The sequence below is a fragment of the Mus musculus genome, chromosome 10 (assembly GCF_000001635.26).
Source record: "Mus musculus strain C57BL/6J chromosome 10, GRCm38.p6 C57BL/6J".
Lineage (NCBI taxonomy): Eukaryota > Metazoa > Chordata > Mammalia > Rodentia > Muridae > Mus > Mus musculus.
Genome location: NC_000076.6, coordinates 5096581 through 5115558, shown reverse-complemented (window position 1 = coordinate 5115558; position 18978 = coordinate 5096581). Strand labels below are relative to the sequence as shown.

At 41.4% G+C, this 18978-nt stretch overlaps 1 protein-coding gene across 22 annotated transcripts in view; it reads left to right on the top strand.

Annotated features, from left to right (window-relative positions):
* The window catches only part of Syne1 (spectrin repeat containing, nuclear envelope 1), a 530501-nt gene that overhangs the window by 435134 nt on the left and 76389 nt on the right, over window positions 1-18978 (top strand). For all 22 annotated transcript variants that reach the window (NM_001347732.1, NM_001347711.1, NM_001079686.1 and 19 more), the window contains 10 exons: window positions 1439-1609; window positions 4051-4184; window positions 4524-4728; window positions 6855-7037; window positions 7600-7746; window positions 10591-10745; window positions 11776-11923; window positions 13135-13229; window positions 15965-16199; window positions 17880-18074. In NM_001347732.1, coding sequence (NP_001334661.1) covers window positions 1439-1609; window positions 4051-4184; window positions 4524-4728; window positions 6855-7037; window positions 7600-7746; window positions 10591-10745; window positions 11776-11923; window positions 13135-13229; window positions 15965-16199; window positions 17880-18074 — 1668 coding nt within the window. The remainder of the gene's footprint in view (window positions 1-1438; window positions 1610-4050; window positions 4185-4523; window positions 4729-6854; window positions 7038-7599; window positions 7747-10590; window positions 10746-11775; window positions 11924-13134; window positions 13230-15964; window positions 16200-17879; window positions 18075-18978) is intronic.

Genomic DNA, 18978 nt, shown 5'->3' with positions numbered 1-18978 from the left:
ACACACGCATTGTGTACATAGAAAGGGGACTATTTTGGAAAAGAATAGGGCCATGGAGTGGGGAAGTGAGTAAGGACTGTGGGGAGTGGATACTATCACGGGAAAGAAATGTCTGACAGCTCCTACCATCTGTGGGCTCTACTCCAGAGCAGCTTTCCCCTTTAGCCCCATATTATCTTTGACATGGCTTTAAATCTATTTTATTTTATGCATTTCTATAAATCACTACGAAGGTCTGGGAACAACTTACCATATCGTCATCAGTTAGGCATTTCTGTCACTGGAATATTGCCTTGTGAAAAACAATCAACAATGCAGAGAAGAAATGGGCTATGCAAAACTGCCCACCAATCACCTACCCTCATCTTCCGGTCTATTTTATGGCTCTTTAGGACAGCCCTGCACTCACTCAAACCTGTGGCCTGGACCTCACATCTGAGGCAGCACTTTCCTTGTCCTGTGGCCCATCAGATAGTATCCCAGTTGATTTCAACATTTTTCCCTTTATGTTGAGGAAAAAGCATAGCCAAGAAAGCAAATTAATTTCCGGAGCTCTTCCCATGAGCACCCCACCCTCTCCGTCCTTATTTCATGTACAAAGGACTGTGTTTACATTAGGAGCAACTGCAGAAATCCAAAGTTATATGCTTTTAAATGTTGGAGACTGAAGTACGATTTTTCTCTGGAATCGACAAATACAGAGAAGGAGCATGCGCAGGAGTTGTTGTCTTTGGAATCTAAGCCAATGTGCTCCATAGATACCTGCATGTCCATTTTTACTGATGTGCATCCACAATACCTAAGTTATGGAAACATCCTAGGTGTCTGTCAGCAGATGAGTGTATAAAAAATGTGGCATGCATCTACTAAGCTTCATTCATTCCTAAAGACGGATGAATGAAATTGTGTCATTTGTAAGAAATGCGCAGCAGAAGGTAATCATGTTAAGAAAAACTAAGCCAGACTCAGAAAAAGATCGTGCTTTTCATTTGTTAGAGTTTTGTGTGTGGAATCTACATTCCATATATATGCATATATGTGATGGAATTAGAAGGGAGACTTACTGGGGAAAGGAAAGGGGCTAGAGGAAGCTATGTACAGGGAGGGCTGTGGAGAGTCAGTCTGATCAAGGCATAGTATGGACTTGTACATAGATGTCACTATGAAACCTGATCATTGTTTGGTACAAGAATATACACTGTTAAAATTTTAAAGTTAGCCCTTTGGAGCTGGAGAGTGACTCAGCAGTTCAAACACTTGTTTTTCAGAGGACCCAGGTGCAGTTCCCAGCACCCACATTAGGCAACGCACAACAGCCTGTGCTTCCCTGTTGTTTTTAGAGCCTAGGACTCCAGTGAAGGATTTCAGAGATTAACATTTTTCTGTTCCGCCACACTAAGTTATATGTAATTATGATGCATGTTCTTCTTTCCAAAAGGTTGAACAATTAAAGATCCAGCTGACCTCAGCCCTTGGCCAGTGGAGCAATCACAAAGCAGCCTGTGACGAGATCAACGGTCACCTCATGGAGGCCAGATACTCCCTGTCCCGATTCCGTCTGTTGACAGGTTCCTCCGAAGCTGTACAAGTTCAGGTCGACAATCTTCAGGTAACCAAAGTATCGCATCTTAAACACATCTTTTTTTTTTTTTAAGATTTATTTATTTATTATATGTGTGTGTACACTGTAGCTGTCTTCAGACACTCCAGAAGAGGGCATCAGATTTTTGTTATGGATGGTTGTGAGCCACCATGTGGTTGCTGGGATTTGAACTCAGGACCTTTGGAAGAGCAGTCGGTGCTCTTAACCGCTGAGTCATCTCTCCAGCCCCAAAGTATCACATCTTAACATTACTTCCCCTTGAAGGAAACAAAAAGATAAATTAGTGAGTAGAAATATGGTCCTGAAATATTGCCTTAACATTCTTAGCATTTAAGTATTAAAAACATTAGTTTTTCTTGCTTGATTTTAACTTAATAGAACCTGCTTGTGGGTAGCGAACACTAGATTATCTGGTATATAAACAAATGATTTCTAGCTACCTGTATGGAAAGTGCTTACAAGTATGTTTTATGAGATGCTTGGCTACCCAAATCCACTTCCTGACTACACAGCCTTCACCATTTATGTGTTCCCTTTCTTTTCTTACCCCGTTTCTCCAAATATCTTCTAAGGAGCTAAGAAAACAGAGAGAAAAAGAGCAAGGTGGTAAACACTCAAAGCATAGGTTTTAATCATATGGGTGGAATCCCTTTGACCAAGGAGACCATCAAATCACGCCCTTTCCGGCGCTCACTATTGGGTTCCACGCGTGTCTCCACCCACACTGTGTTCACCCAGAATGCACTTGATGGAGTCTGCCTTAAACCCAGCCCCAGCTCACTTCTTAGGTCCCTGCTGTCCAGGTCTGGGTTACTGTCTTCACTGTCTTGTCCATCTGGACACTGTGCCACACTGACTGGTCACTGTTCATTCTTCTTGGCTAAAATACATAGAAAATGGGTGGAGCAGGGCAGGTCCGCAAGGGATGGGGATCCCAGCCGGAGCCCAGCATGGGTCTTCTCACATCTAGCCCCACTACTTCTGCTTACCCATCTGCATTGACATATTGCTGAGCGCCTAGGTGGATTTTCATAAGGGAATGCCTTTCAGAGGTAGATTTGGGAAAAAGGAAGACTTTAATGTGTAAATATTTCTTTAAATCTTAAGTACTTATGCAATTACTAGGAACCATTAAAACTCACCTTGCACATAGTAAATTCAACACCACATATTCCTTGAATATTTTGATTTGCAAGCAATTAGATATTGGTACGCAGTACTGTATTTTCATAGCCTACTTCTCCTCTGCTGAAAACTGAAGCTATCATTTAAACAATATTTCCAGGGAAACATGGAGCAGAAACACGAGACAGGGTCTTTCCATGCAGCTCAGTGTAACGTAGAACTCATAATGCCACTGCCTCAGCTACTCTAGTGTTGGGATTATGGGTATGTGATACTTCAGCTGGCCCTTGGGGACATCTGTCCTCTAGTCTCCTTGCTTGTGCTAGGTAGAGGACTTCACCAGCTTGTCTAATAAATCCTCTTTGCTTTAAGCAACTTCAGAAGTATACAGTGCAATATTATAAATCATAGCCAACTTTCTGTGCATGATGATCATGACGGTGATCTTCCACCTAGCTGAAACTGGTCTCCATGGGTCCACATCTCTCCTTTTCATAACTATCTCTCTCCCAGTATTGTACTCTATGAGTTTTCACAGTTGTAGACAAGTGGTTCTCAACCTGTGAGTCATGACTCCTGACAGGGTCAAACAACCCTTTCACAAGGGTTGTGTAAGACCATCAGAAAACACATATTTACATTAAGTTTCATAATTGTAGCAAAAATTATACTTATGAAATAGCAATGAAAATAATTTTATGGTTGGGGGTCACCACAACATAAGGAACTATATTAAAGGGTCTCAGCATTAGGAAGGATGAGAAGTGGGCTAGACAAAAGTTATTAAATATGTGAGGTGATGGTCTGTTAATTAGATTAACTTAACCATCCTACAATATAAACAGATATGAATGTTTTTGAACACTTATTCAATTGTCCTATGGATATGTACAGTTACTTTCTGTGAGTTTTTTTTTTTTTTTTTAATGTAGACCTGGAAAATTCTTTGCATGAGGTAGAACTTAGAAGTGGTCCTCAGAAAAGCTGAGATTGGCTGTCTTCTTCATCAGTTACTGGGAGAACCACTCTCCGTGCTACTGACCTGGCACCCTTGTTTTGGCAAAAAGAGCCACAGTGTGGCAGACAGTGCCTGGACCGCTGCTACAGCATCTTCCCTAAGCAAGGACATCCTTCATGGGCTTCTAAAGAAGAGTCCATGTGCAGAAGGGGGCTCAGTTGCTGTGACTCTCCTCTCATGCAGTCACACGAACAGAACTATAAGAAGTTATCTTTTTAACAGCAGTGGAGTAGCACATGCCTGTCCATTTTAAACTTGCTCATTAGTTCCTGTTTGTCACCTGTGGTTCTCTTTCTTTGAGCAGAATCTTCATGATGAACTAGAAAAACAGGAAGGAGGCTTACAGAAATTTGGCTCTATCACCAACCAACTATTGAAGGAGTGTCACCCACCTGTGGCAGAAACCCTCTCCAGTACTCTGCAAGAAGTCAATATGAGGTATGGGACCAGCTACTCTTACAGCATTCTCAGCTGTAGATCTAAAGAGTCTACTCTACTAATGTTTTGGTTGTTTTTCTTTTTATAAACCGAATTTAATGAAAAATAACCACAAAGAAGACATTTAGGAAGGATCAGGACTTCCATAGTCCCAAGGATAGTTTTCATCCCCTTGGAATATGAATGTGACACATTAGCCTTTATTATGTTAAATAGACATGAGTCATTGTTTTGCTATGCCCATGTTCACATGAACCATGATGAAGACAAATAAAATAGTAAGTGATAGCCTTTGGTAAGAGATATGAGTCTGCCCTAAGTGCTCGCTGTTGCTTGCAGATGGAATAACTTACTGGAAGAGATCGCTGAACAGCTGCACTCCAGCAAGGCCCTCCTTCAGCTCTGGCAGAGATACAAGGACTACTCAAAGCAGTGTGCCTCTGCCATCCAGAGACAAGAGGAACAGACCAGTGTACTGTTGAAGGCAGCCACTAACAAGGATATCGCTGATGATGAAGTCACCAAGTGGATTCAGGATTGCAACGTATGTTCAGGGACTTGTTTGGGACTTGCCCAACCCGCTGGCCTTCAGTTTCATTGGTTTTGTAGGGCTAGTAGAGATGCATGTGAGCTTTGGGGCTATCTAAATCTGTGAGACAGTTTATCCCAAATTCATCACCCCATTAACTGAAGAGCCTAGTCTTACAGAGCCCTCCTGCATGTGTTTACAATTTGTGAGTTTCTTTCCCATTGTTTTATTTTTAAAAATGAGTTGCCTTTCCCACTTTTCCCTAGTGGGGTATAAATCTATGAGGGAAATGTAGGCTATCTGTTTGTACTGAAATAGTCACTGTAAGTTGCAACCACATGGGGGAAAAATCATGCCTTTAAAAAAAAAATCAACTGTTAAAGTTATCCACATTATTTAAAAAAAAAAATCATCCACTTAGATTTGTTATCTGCTGCAGTGCATCAGACAATAGCTGCATTCAGGTATTTAACAGCAGAGAGCAGCAGCTTGCTGCCACACATTTTAATAGCTTTTATATGATTCCCCTTTCCTCCATAGTTGCCAATAACCTACTTAGGGCTTTTGAGAAAGGCCTTCTCTTATTCCACCCATTATGGACCTCTTATTGTTTGTCCTTATTTGTCTTTATTTTAATGATCTTTGTTACAAAGATCTGCTTAAAAGCTTTCCCAAATCAGTTTATTAAAGTAGTCAAGTTATAAAACAACCCACATAAACTGAAGATTATACCTTCAGTCTAAATAAAGGTTTCAAGCGGCAGGGTTATTGTTTACAATAAAGATAACCTTCGTTTTGGTTGGCATTTTTTTTGTCTTTATAAGAGCAGTCATTTTCAGTGTTTCAGAACCAAGACACATGTTGTTATCTGTGTCAAGGTTAAAGGTGCCCTTCGTTCTTCTCTGAAAGGAAACTCACTGTTCAGGCACAGCAGGATCCAGCCGCCATCTTGTGCAGATGGAACCCCAATTGCCATCAGGAGCAGAAGTCCTTTGTAATCTGTTACTATTCCATAGGACCCAGAAACAGGGAACCCCCACTGGCTCACAGTTATGGGCATATGGTTGGGTTTCATAAAGTACAGGCTGGAGATGCCACGGAGAGAGAGGTGGAGAAGGTCCTTAGCTCTGTCCACCTGAGCCATCTCTGACCTCCACACCCCACCAGCACCCGAATCCTGGTGTAGCTACAATTAGGTGACCACAGATAGACTATTGCCAAAGACCTCCATAGAAATAAGTAGGAAAGGCGAACTACAGCACCATGCCTTCAGTTTGATATGTTTACATATACAAAAAAGTGAGGAGAACATGACCTAAGGTTTCTCCTTACTGCCACATCTAGTGCATCGTGGTTTCTTCTCTTCTCTTTTCTCTTATGTATATGAGTACACAGTAGCTGTCTTCAGACACAACAGAAGAGGGCATTGGATTCTATTACAGATGGTGGTGAGCCACCATGTGGTTGCTGGGAATTGAACTCAGGACCTCTGGAAGAGCAGTCGGTGCTCTTAAGCACTGAGCCATCTCTCCAGCCCACTCTTTTCTTTTTTTACTTCTCTCTCTCCCTCCATCCCCTCATGGCCCTCTTTTCTTCCTTTCTTCCTCCTTTCTCTTTTCTTTCTTCTTTCTTCTTTTCTCTCTCCCTATCCCTCTTTCCTTTCTCTCCCTTTCTCTTCTTTCTTGTTTGGTTCTTTCTTTTCTCTCTATCTATCTACATAATTAGCATATAATGAGCTTATGTGGCTTGTATTATACGCGTTCTGTTTTTTTTTTTTTTCTGGAAGTAGGGATAGGAGTTTGTATACTGTAGGCAACTGAACTATTCCAACACTAAGCTGTATCCCCAACCTAAGTCTCTCTCTCTCTCTCTCTCTCTCTCTCTCTCTCTCTCTCTCTCTCTCTGTGTGTGTGTGTGTGTGTGTGTGTGATATAACATGTAAAGTTAAATTGTTAACACATATATAATTCATATTTTTTAGTAATTATAACCAGTGTCTGATTATGTTTTTGAAGGTGAAGGTATTTAATGACCGCACAGAAACCCTTACCCACTATGCACATGATCCTTTGCTAATTGCTGGAGGTGCTGAGGAGGATCCGTAGCACGCTTCACAATGAATATATTCTTGTGTCTCCCAGGACCTTCTCAAGGGACTGGAGACAGTCAAGGACTCGCTTTTCATCCTCCGTGAACTAGGAGAGCAGCTTGGACAGCAGGTGGATGTTTCCGCAGCAGCAGCCATTCAGTGTGAGCAGCTCTGTTTCAGCCAGCGCCTGGGGGCCCTGGAGCAGGCTCTTTGCAAGCAGCAAGCAGTATTGCAGGTAGGGACCCAGTGACTGTGTTCTGGATGGGTCACTTTTTCTGTCTGGAGGGAAAAACACAGGAAGCAGATTCTTCAGCGCTGAAATGACACTTCCTGTAATACTGAAACATCAAAAAAGGAAGAAAGAAAAGGGGGGTGAAGCATTAGAAGTCCCCTCGGAGTCAAGGAAAGGCAGCAGTTTTACACTGTTCTCTACAACTTGCTTTTAAAATTGGTTTGGTTTAGCAGGTCAACCCATAAATCATACCCACCTTCCTAGTACCCAGTATGCCAACACGAAGTGGTTTCAATGGTAGTATCCAAGTGGATTTAGTAGCCTTGAACAAAATCCAAAATAATTCAAAAATAGTTTATGATGCATTTAAACAATGACCTTCATTGCTTATTAGGGAAACAAAGCAAACCTACGCAGACAAAGAAGAAAACACTATTCCTGCCCCATCGCTTTCAGAGCAGCATCCCATGAAAGGGGCTCTCCTTAGATGCTTGCCCTTTAACTACATTTCATAAAAGTGCCAGTTCATTCCACTAAAATGCTGGTTTCTTTTGTGAAAACCTAGGCTGGAGTTGTTGACTATGAAACATTTGCCAAGAGCTTAGAAGCCTTAGAGGTCTGGATGGTGGAAGCCGAGGGCATCCTCCAAGGACAGGATCCCACCCATTCCTCTGACCTCTCTACTATCCAGGAAAGGATGGAGGAACTGAAGGTAAGTGTGTGTAAACCATGCTTCCAGATTTTTTTGTCTTAGGGTTTTGCTGCTGTGAACAGACACCATGATCAAAGCATCTCTTATAAGGACAGCATTTAATTGGGCCTGGTTTACAGGTTCAGAGGTTGAGTCTATTATCATCAAGGTGGGAACACGGCAGCATCCAGGCAGGTATGGGGCAGGAGGAGCTGAGAGTTTTACATCTTCATCTGATGGCTGCTAGCAGAATACTCACTTCCAGGGAGCTAGGATGAGGGTCTTAAGGACCACACTCACAAAGACACGCCTACTGCCACAAGACCACACCTACTTCAACAGGGCCACACCTTCTAATAGTGTCACTCCCTGAGCAGATCTTATACAAACCACCACAACCTTGCTCCTCAAAATCTTGAGGGAAACTCATTGCCAACCACTTTCTTCCAAGACCCCACTGACATGCCCTTAGCTCATCCTTTCTGTCCCCCTGAGAGGAAGGACCACTGTGCTGGTGATGGGCTGCCCAGCAGAGCCCTAGCAGGATCAGTCCTTAGTGATCAGCCCAACCTTTCTTTCCTCTGTCAGTCCCATCATATCTTAAAAGGCTTCTCCCCTAGCACATCTCTAACATGATTCTCTCCCAGATCAGCCAACCTTACCTCAATCTATGCAGCCTCCTCATTGACCCCTTCCCTCTTCCCTTTTCTCAAATACAGAGACCGTTGTCTTCAAAGCTTTGCTTAATTCTGTAGATTCAATTAGCCTACATTGTTTCCATATAAAATCATCACATTGATACCACAACTATTTACACTATGATTTGTTAATTAATAATATTAATGCAGCTTTTAGAAGAAAAAAATTAGTGAATCATCAATCATTTTAAATATTTAATAAACTTAAAATTAATAATGCAGTAGGCTTACAAAATTTTTATCATTTATCCTTTTGCTTAAAATCCTCCATGTGGAACTGGGGAGATGGCTCAATCTTTAGGTAAATGCTTGCCATGTAAGCATAAGGACCTTAGCACAGATGTCTAAAACACATGTAAAAAGCTGGCCATTCCATCATGTGCCTTTAATTCTGATACCCATGCAGCTGAGACAGAAGGATTTCTGGGACTTGCTGGTCAGCTCATCTTGTTAACTTGGTGAGCTTTAGGTACAGTGAGAGAATGAAGACAACTCTTGATGTTGACTGACTTCTGGCTTCAATGTATACACACACATGCACACATATATTTGCACACACATGCATGTATCCCTGCACACAGGGACACACACATAGAAACTTGCACAAAATTCTTCAGTGAGTTCCTGTGCTCTTAAGATAAAGAGCATCACTGTAGACCAAGGCTGTCGGTCATCTCCTGGTCCTAAGCTCCCCTTCTTGCATCAGCATCCATATACTTCTCCAACCACTGGAAGCCGCCCTACTTCCAGTATATGCACATAAGCTTTCTGCTTTCTGGATTCTCGTCCTCGGTGGCTCCCTATTCTACAAAGCCAGTGAATGCATGACCATTTTGCTCAATGGGACTGTCTTAAGAAGTCTGCCATCTTTATCAAGGGTCAGACTTTCCACTTTTATGAGGGATACAATTCTGTTCCATGGTTTATCATGACATTCAGCTAGGTCTGGGGGAGTGGGAGCCGTGACATCCTCTCTGTCGGGCATAAGGAGAAGTATCATGTCACATTAGCTTTGTGGATGTCTAGCTATGGAAATTCCATCATCTAGTACTTAGGCATTTGGTTCCCATGATCAGGAAGATTTGCTTCCTTAGAGATCATGAGCCCTTCAAAGAGCATGCAATGAAAGCATACACTCATGCACACGCACACATACATGTACACACACAAACATTCACATGCATGCAGACACACACACATACACATGTACACACATATGCTCACACACATGTTCACACACATGCACACAGGCAGACACACAGATACGTGTTCACATACATACATGCACACAGACACACTTGCACACACACATATACACATGCATACAGATGCACACATGGTCATACATGTACACATATGCAAAAAGAGGAAGGGAGGGGAAAAGAAGGTGGAGATGGAGTAGGGAGAGAGAGAAAGAACATCAAAGTAGACTGACACATTCTGTTTCCTGTAGCTGGCTTACTAGATGGAGACAAAGATCACCACAGGAGATAGAACTTCACTTTGTTACAACTCCTGGCTGCCATTGGGCTGGGGCTTCTCAACTTGGAGGTTGGGATCAAGAATATAAAACTGATGTACATGTAGTAGTTTTCAAAGCCTGGTTGAACTGGGAAGCTTCTTGCACCTGGGTCTACACCTAGACCCACTGACTGACATATTGCCCTCTCTTCCCTCCTTCAGCATCAGAGAGGGCACTGCCGTGATACTTACCTCAAGGGACTTGTCTTCAGGATAAAAGGAGTGATTCCTTCTGTCCCTATTATGACAATGTTTATTCATGCCAAGAGCTGTACTGCAGTTGCTATTGAATAATAACGGAGCTGATTAACATAAATCAATTAAGTTTAATGAGTATTTAATGAAACTTTCAGTCATCGGCATAATTTTATCCTCCTTCTCTTCCATGAAGAGTAAACCAATCCTGTAAATGAGTTATTACACGTAAGCTTCTGTCCTTCAAAGGATAATGGGTTCGAAGTAACCTCCGCAAGGCAAGCTGTGGGGATCTGCACAAGTCTTCCTCTGGGGCATGTGTGTGGCCTTGAGGGACTCCATAGACCAAAGGCCACACAATCTTCCTGATATGCATGGTTTGAAGTAAAGAAAAAAAAAACCTCTGCTTTCTTGACATGGGGTTGAACTTACTTCTCAATGTCACTGACAGGGACAGATGCTAAAGTTCAGCAGCTTGGCTCCTGATTTAGACCGTCTCAATGAGTTGGGGTACCGGTTACCCTTAAATGACAAGGAGATCAAGAGGATGCAGAACCTGAACCGCCATTGGTCTCTGACCTCTTCTCAGACCACAGAAAGATTCAGGTGAGGCGTCTTAATCACTCCAGCAGTTTCTGTGTGTTTCCTGGTGCTCTGACAACAGTACCACAGACTGGGGAGGGGGAGTATTTCCTCAAGGCTGGGGATGTAGCTCAATGGTAGAATGCTTGTGAAACAGGGGTCACCACCACCACCACCACCCATTCAGTCCCTAGCTACCTTCATCCACATAAGCAGAGTGTACTGACAAATGCCTGTAATCCCAGCAAATGAAAGGTCTGTGGCTAGTTCAAGATCTACCTGGGCTACACCAGACCCTGCCTCAAAAACAAAACAGCAAACAGAAGAAGAAAAAATGAGTCTAATGTCTTACAGCCACAGACTGTGGGAAGTTCAAGGTTAAAGTGCCAGAAGGTTTTGTTGTCTAGTGAGAGCTGGTTTCTTCTTGCTCCCCAAGGCCTCCGGAGGAGAGAAACAGCCTTTTCCCATGAAAGAAAGCCAAAGCACAAGAGGGGAGGACCTCACAGGAGGGAGGGCTGCAGGGCCGAATAAGCTTTTGAAATTCCCACCTATGAAACATAGGTATATTGACCTTTAATTTTTAATGCAAGAATTTTGAAGTGAACACATTCAAACCATACAACCAAAAATACCAGGAGACCATGAATTTGTGCATATATGTGCATATATGCATATATGTGTAAAAAATATATATATATACATACACACACACACACACATCTATGTGTAAATTCTAGAACTTTCCAATACTAACAAAATGTTTTCCAGTAGAAAACTTAAGTTATAATTTCTCTTATTTAAAAATGCAACCCTTGTCTTAATCATAAAAATTTTTTTCAAATGAGAGTATAATCATGGGGTAGGTACAGTTTGAAGCATTCAAAAGGTAACAATGTAAATGTTGATGAGTGAGGATTTTAAAGCATTTCCACTCCACATGAAGTCTTTGTAGTGGTCTGACCAGAACTGAGGCAGAGAACACTGAATCTAATTCTGTAATTGGAAGATACAAAGGCGACCACATAACCCTTCTCCCTTGTCTGTCATCTGTCAGCAAGTTGCAGTCATTCTTGCTTCAGCACCAGACTTTCTTGGAAAAGTGTGAGACATGGATGGAATTTCTGGTTCAGACAGAGCACAAGTTGGCAGTGGAGATCTCAGGCAATTACCAGCATCTTTTGGAGCAGCAAAGAGCACATGAGGTAAGTGACTTGGGCAACTTTTGAGCTAATGGAAACTTTTAGCGGCTCAGGCTATGGCTCAGTGGGTACAGGAGCCTGCTCCCGATCCTGATGCCCTGAGTCTCATCCCCAATATGCGTGTGGTGGAAAGAGAGAATTGATTCCTGCATATGAGTGCTTCTGCGCTCATAGACCACACACACACACACACACACACACAAACACACACAAGCTAACAAAAATTTTAAACAAATTTTTAAAACTTAGGGCTTAGCCAGGCATCAGCCAAGCTAATCCTAGCACTTAAGAATCAGAGACAGGAAGACTGGGGCAAGTTCAAGACCAGCCTGATCTTTGAAAGATGTCCATAGTGGATTTCGATCTAGTCAAATATATGTTAGGTCCTCTTTCTTCTTTTGTCTGTCAATTTTAATATTTTTAAATTAAAATGTGGTTTGGCTCTCTGTTACTGTTTAGAGGGCTATGTTCATTGTCATGATCATGTATTGAAGTATAGAGACTTATAGATAAGGAGACAGGTTGACTGGGTATGGTGGCTCATGCCTTTAGTCCCATAACTCGGAGGCAGAGGCAGGTGGGAACAGTGTTGTGTAGCAGTCCCAGCCTCCCAGGAGATTTCGACAGGAGGGTCACACATGCCTTGCAGTTGAAAGTCAATCTGGCCACGTTGGTGAAAAGCCATCTCAAAATAAGCAATACTAACAGACAGAGGAGAGAATTAGAAATATCAATATCTCTATGGAGCATTTTGTTATTTCAGCTTTCCTTGTTTTCAATCTAGTGAGAATTGAACCTAGGGCCTCATACATACCAAACCACTGCTTTTTATCACTGAGCCACACTTGAATCCTTGCAGGCTTTTGTTATTTACTTTTTTAATGCACATGAGATGATTTTACTTGCTGGACTACATTGAAAAACAGTGAGCTTTAAGAAAAAGCAGAGTACAAATTGCAAACTCATCAACTTATTAGGTTAATTTTTAATGAATAAGGGGGGGAGAATACAGCTATGTTTGTCATCTAATTAAAAACCCAAACTAAAACTTTGTCTTTAAGTTTATCCTAATTGGTAATTAAAAAAAAATTACTCCCACACTGCAGATGGGACAGAATATGTTTTTCATAGCCCTGCTAAAAACAAACTGTGAGTAAGTTATCAGAAAAAAAAATTAGGGACTTAAAAGTGTGTCTTTCTTTTTCAAATTATAGCTTTTTCAAGCCGAGATGTTCAGCCGCCAGCAGATCCTCCACTCCATCATTGTTGATGGGCAGAATCTTCTAGAACAAGGTCAAGTTGATGATAGGTAGGATCTTTTATAAATTATTATGAAGAAAGTTTCCCCAGTAAATTAGTCATTTTCTTTTTAATGAGAGATTAGAGGACATAGATCCAATCTTCCTAAGGCAATTGTATCATCACGGGGCCTCAGTAATTGGAGGAAAGGCTTGTCTGAGTCTCTGCAATGAGTGAGCATTGAATCTTTGCAGAGGATGCTATTATGTGATATGAAGGGCGTAGGGTAATTGGAAATCACCTAGCCAACCTTCGCTAGTCTGTAGGGGCTGGAGTTAGTGAATAGATCAGAACGGGATTGCAGCGATGGTCACTGAACAGTTGCTACGAATATCTCCCTGCACCGACTAAAATCTTAGTCCTAAAAGGGGCAGTGGTATCACTTGTCTGACTCTGATGGAGAGATAGAAAACTCTAGATGCACACAGGAACTGATTGGAGCAAGGTCGCATAAGTAAAAGGGAGCAAGACCAGGCCTGATGTTAAGGGTGCTCTGTGGCCAGGACTGGCCTTATTTTAGCCCATTCCCCCAGAGCATATCTCTGTGTGAGAAGATCATTTGCTCCCTCAAGCCATACTGTGTTAAATGTGAAATCTCAGTTCTACATCCCAACAAACAAACTCTTTATTTAAAACATAGATGTGAAATTCTAGCTTCACTCCCAACATGGGAGTTGACAGCTTCGTGTGTCTACCTTTCCTCGAAACGGTATTCATGTAATCTAGTTTCCATGTTTATATTTGGGGAATTGGCTTTAGTCCCTATGTATATGTTTCTCGTACTCAGGACCAGTAATTGTGATTGCAACTAATGGTGTGTTTTTAAACATTAAAAAATAAATCATTTTATAATTAGCAATCTAGAAGCAATTTAAGCCTCCAGTGGTTATTTTATAAGAAGTTCATGAAAGATTTGTATGGTTAAGATTGGAACAATAATATGTGAGGCTGTACTTACTCTATTCTAAGCAAGCCAAACTTAAATGTGACCATTACTGGGAATTTAAGACTCTCTAAATAAACCAAATTCAAATGTAATTACCTTTTTTAATCTTTTGCTTTATCATCCCATAGCCAGCTCTTTAGCAGTATTATAAACATTCAAGTCATTAAGTAAAATAAAGTTAGAAATTCCCATTCCAGCCAACATCTATTAAAATTTAAATGCTAACATTTAGGAGGGGGAAAAAAACACAAAAGAGATGAAAATGGGAGAGTTGGAACTAAATAAAGAATTTTGAGAGTTGCTAGTGAAAAAAAAAAAAGACAAATTGGACCTGAGTCCATGGGTGCCAGGAGGGTACCAGACAAGAAGGACTTAGGTTATAAATGTCAATTTATGGGGTTATGTTCTTCAAACTTCAGCTTCAGCACCAGGAAGAGTCATTTTCAGTAGCTCAGCAAGGGCAGACAGGTTGGGGCAGTTTACATAGTAAAGACAGGACTCCGGATTTTAGTACTAATGTCTATGTTATTCTTGGGACCTGATGCATTTCTTCATGCTCTCTACTGTTATCAGAACTTGGGGGTCACACATTTTCTGAGGTGACAGGTATCCTTTAAAGGACATGTCATGAGTCTAGTTGCCTGTGCTTGGATCCTACTGTGATAGATTCTACTATGACACATGCCTGTGAGTTACAGACCAGAATTTCTGTTCACGAGCTCATGTGACCATCAGAATCTGCCCATTGCCCTAGGGAATTCATTTTTAAACTGAGCATAAGAAATTACGTGGGTGGTTTTTTTACCCAGTACTTTTAATATTTTATAGTGATTAATTGGCATTTATTGTAGAATTTGTTCCAATTCAGTTATTCAGTATTTTTTAGAAGATATGGCACATTTGGTTGTAAATTCAAACTTTACAGTCATCTCACATAGTGTAGAGGTCTAGAATAGTAATGAGCTCTAGAGAGCATAGTATAGGTGTTAGAAGTATCAGGAGAGGTTACATTTATGATTAGCCCTAAAATCTGCCGAGAAACTCATCCCATTTGATGCTTGACACATTCTTCTTAAACACCACGTCTGTGTTACAGTTTGCATATTAAATAAAACTTTATAAACAATGCCAATACTTTTTAGAATGGAAACTAGGAAGAATGTGTTCAAACACTGCAACACCTCAGTTGGAATTGGAGAAGATTCAAGTTAAATTTACTCTGTCTGAACAACCTTCATATATATATTGTGTTGACTAAAGTTAGTTTTTCTTTTAGAAAAATCTGAAATTTACCTAAAATATACAAGGGATGATGTCTCATAATAATATGCTTGAGACTGGAGTCGTCACTTGTAGAAGAATATTAAGAATGTATATGAAGTATATTTTTTAAAGGGAAAATAAACCAAAGCTTTTAATTTAATGTAATGTAAGTGGCTTGATTTTGATTTTCCAAAATGGCATGTGATTCTAGCTGGGGTTTCTTGTCACGTGATGTCCTGTTGTAAGACACAAAAGACTGTCACAGGCCTGTGAGACAGTGCCAGACATATACATACTTAGGATATTTAGGAAGGAGTATAGGATAATCGCCCTAGATTTGATTTTTTTCTGTTCTGAGATATGAAAACATACACCATTTATAGACTGGTAATCTACCTTTAAAAATTACTTACAACTCAGCAAACAGACCATGGCTAATTTGACCATTTATGGAAAATATATACTGGCTGATCCTATGACAATACCCAAGACTATGAATTTGGTACCCCCCTCCCATCTAATTGTTTCTTCACCAGGGAAGAGTTCAGCCTGAAGTTGACGCTCCTCAGTAACCAGTGGCAGGGAGTGATTCGAAGGGCCCAACAGAGAAGGGGGATCATTGACAGCCAGATTCGCCAGTGGCAACGCTATAGGGAAATGGCAGAGAAGCTCCGTAAATGGTTGGCTGAGGTGTCTCATCTGCCCCTGAGTGGTCTCGGGAACATCCCAGTACCACTGCAACAAGTGAGGATGCTCTTTGATGAAGTTCAGGTAAGATGCAAGAACAGGTCCATGTGCCTCTTCTGCAGGTCCACTGTGTTTGACCTTGGCCTCGGGGTTTCACATGGACTCTGAAGTGGTCTGAAAATCAAAACAGACATTCTTAATATTCAACTGAGATGCACAAAGTGATTGCATTACAAAGCTCCTGTGGAAAGGAAGAGAGTAGAGCAATTTGAAGCCATGCCAAAGATCCCTCTACTTTGTTCACCAAGGCCCAGAGCAGTTCCTTACAGTCCAGCTTGGATGGAAAGACAACCTGGTGTTGGTCAGGGAGATTTAATCACATAACCTCACTCGCCCCAGCCTTGTTAGCCTATCTGCATATGTTTATAGCCTTTCTTCCTTTAAAGGACAAATCTGGCTCTTCCTTCCTCCCAGTTTCCTCAAGAAAAGTCATATGGCCTCAACCAACCCACTCCCAATAGAGAAGGGACTAACTGGGATCTTCTGTCCACATTCAGTTACTAAGGTTATGATTCAAATGTGCAACCACCTTTAAGACTTATATATGTGTGCATAGAGCCAATGACCTCTGGACCAGACTATCTCCACACTTTAGATCCCTAATCAGAAGAAATGTTCTAACCACTTTCTGATCTATTGATCCACAATCTCAGGAGTTATCCCACAATTATCTTTCTCATTGCCACTCACTTCTTGTATTCAGTCGACCTTGAATGCCCATCCCTGCGACCAGAATATCAGGAGTCCCTGCCTTGGTAAACAGTAGTCTAACCTGTCTCATCATATACGGTGCATGCCTTCTTCATTGTACCTTTTACCCATCCAGTGAATATTTTTGCTATAATCAGACACATCACTCCCCTGCTCTAATGGTGTGAAAGCCAGATCCCTAGGTGTGGTAGCATAGTTCTGTAATTCCAGTACTTAGGATGTTAAGACAAGATGATCGCAAGTCCAAGACTAGAATGAGTTACATACCAATGCACTGTCTGAAAAGGAAAAAACAAAGTGTGATTGTGAGAGGGGTCAGCACTTAGGAACACTGACCACTCTTTTGAAGGACTCGAGTTTGATTCCACTTGATTCCCAGCACCTACACAGCAGCTGCCATCACCAATAACATTGGTTCCAGGGCACCTGATACCCTCTTTGTAGTCTCTTCAGGCACTGCATGCACACAGTGTACAGAGATGCATGAAAACAAGGTATTCACATGCATAAAATAAAATAATGTACAAAAACTCCCTTGCAAGCTGTCAGCACCATTCTGCCACATGCACTTCATACTCCAGCCATGGAAAAGTCCGTTGTGTTTTCTGAATTAATCCTCTTTATCTTATAAGGTCAGCACATCCCTCCTTGCTCCTGGTTAGGAGGACATCCTTTTTCTGATCACATTCATCTCATTTTAATCTGATTACAGTTACATGCCTTTCAAGACTCATTGAGCTTTGACCACTTTGAGAGACCTACTGTGTGCACCCATGCCACCCTGTGATTTCTGAGCATTTGTCTTACAAGCAGAGTTCATATTATGTCGAAATTTTACTTCCCATTCATTTCCACTTGATTAATTTAAGATGTCCTTTCTGGACACAAGCATGTGAAGTATGTATGCCAATTCATAAGGTTATCTAAATGTGATTATAATGGGTGAACCAGTAAAGAGAAGACTAAAAAATAAAAGGATCTGTTCCCTTTCAGTTCAAAGAGAAGGTGTTCCTGCGCCAGCAAGGGAGCTACATCCTGACAGTGGAGGCTGGCAAGCAGCTCCTGCTCTCTGCCGACAGTGGCGCCGAGGCCGCCCTGCAGGCTGAGCTCACAGACATCCAAGAGAAGTGGAAGGCAGCCAGCATGCATCTGGAGGAGCAGAAGAAAAAGCTGGCTTTTCTGTTGAAAGTAAGTGCAGTGTAGAATCCCCTCTTAGGAGCTGTGCTGTTTCTGCCTATTGTTTCATCACGATGCACATCATTATAGATCCTTGAGCAGCCCCCTCCAGTGCTTCTCCTCTGTTTTATTTAAGACTCTGTCCTATCTTGCATGAACTGGAAAAGTTTCCCAATTTTCACCTCTTCATCTTTCAGGAAAACCCCCTAACAGAGTAATTTAAACTCTAATAAGGCTGTCTAGGTGATTCATTCTGATTAATGGCCAATGCAGTGCCTTGAAGCATGTGACAGAAAGCCGGCCAGAAACTCAAAGAGCAGATCCCATTCCTTAAATTGTAGACGCTAGACGGTTTTAAAGATCAATATCTCATATTTTATAGCTGGGGAAAAGGCTAACCCAGAATGAGTCTCTTTATTTGCCTTGGTTTATCTAAGCAGGCTGCCATTGGCCGAAAGTCTCCAAGAGGCATCTTAGGCCTTTTTGTTGACCATAGGCACAGTGAACCTGAAGGCACTGAGATTTATCCACATTGCCCATAATGAGCACCTGTCTCTCATGTCCACACTAGCTATAATTTGTCTTCAGTCCAGTTATAAATATATCAACAATGAGGAAACTCATGACCTTATATAATTAATATGTGCTCATAAAAAATGAAAAACAAAACAAAACAAAATAAACAAGTGCCCTAAGTTCAGATTAGGCTGTGTTGAAAACCACTATAGCGTTTTCCTTTTCTTCAGAGTGGGTGTGATTGTAACTCATCTCTATGACTATTGTGAAGATTTGTCAAAAGGATGCCAGGAAATCATGAGTGACACTTGAACGGCAGTAGTTGCCATTCTTTTTTTTTTTTTTTTCCATTTTTTATTAGGTATTTAGCTCATTTACATTTCCAATGCTATACCAAAAG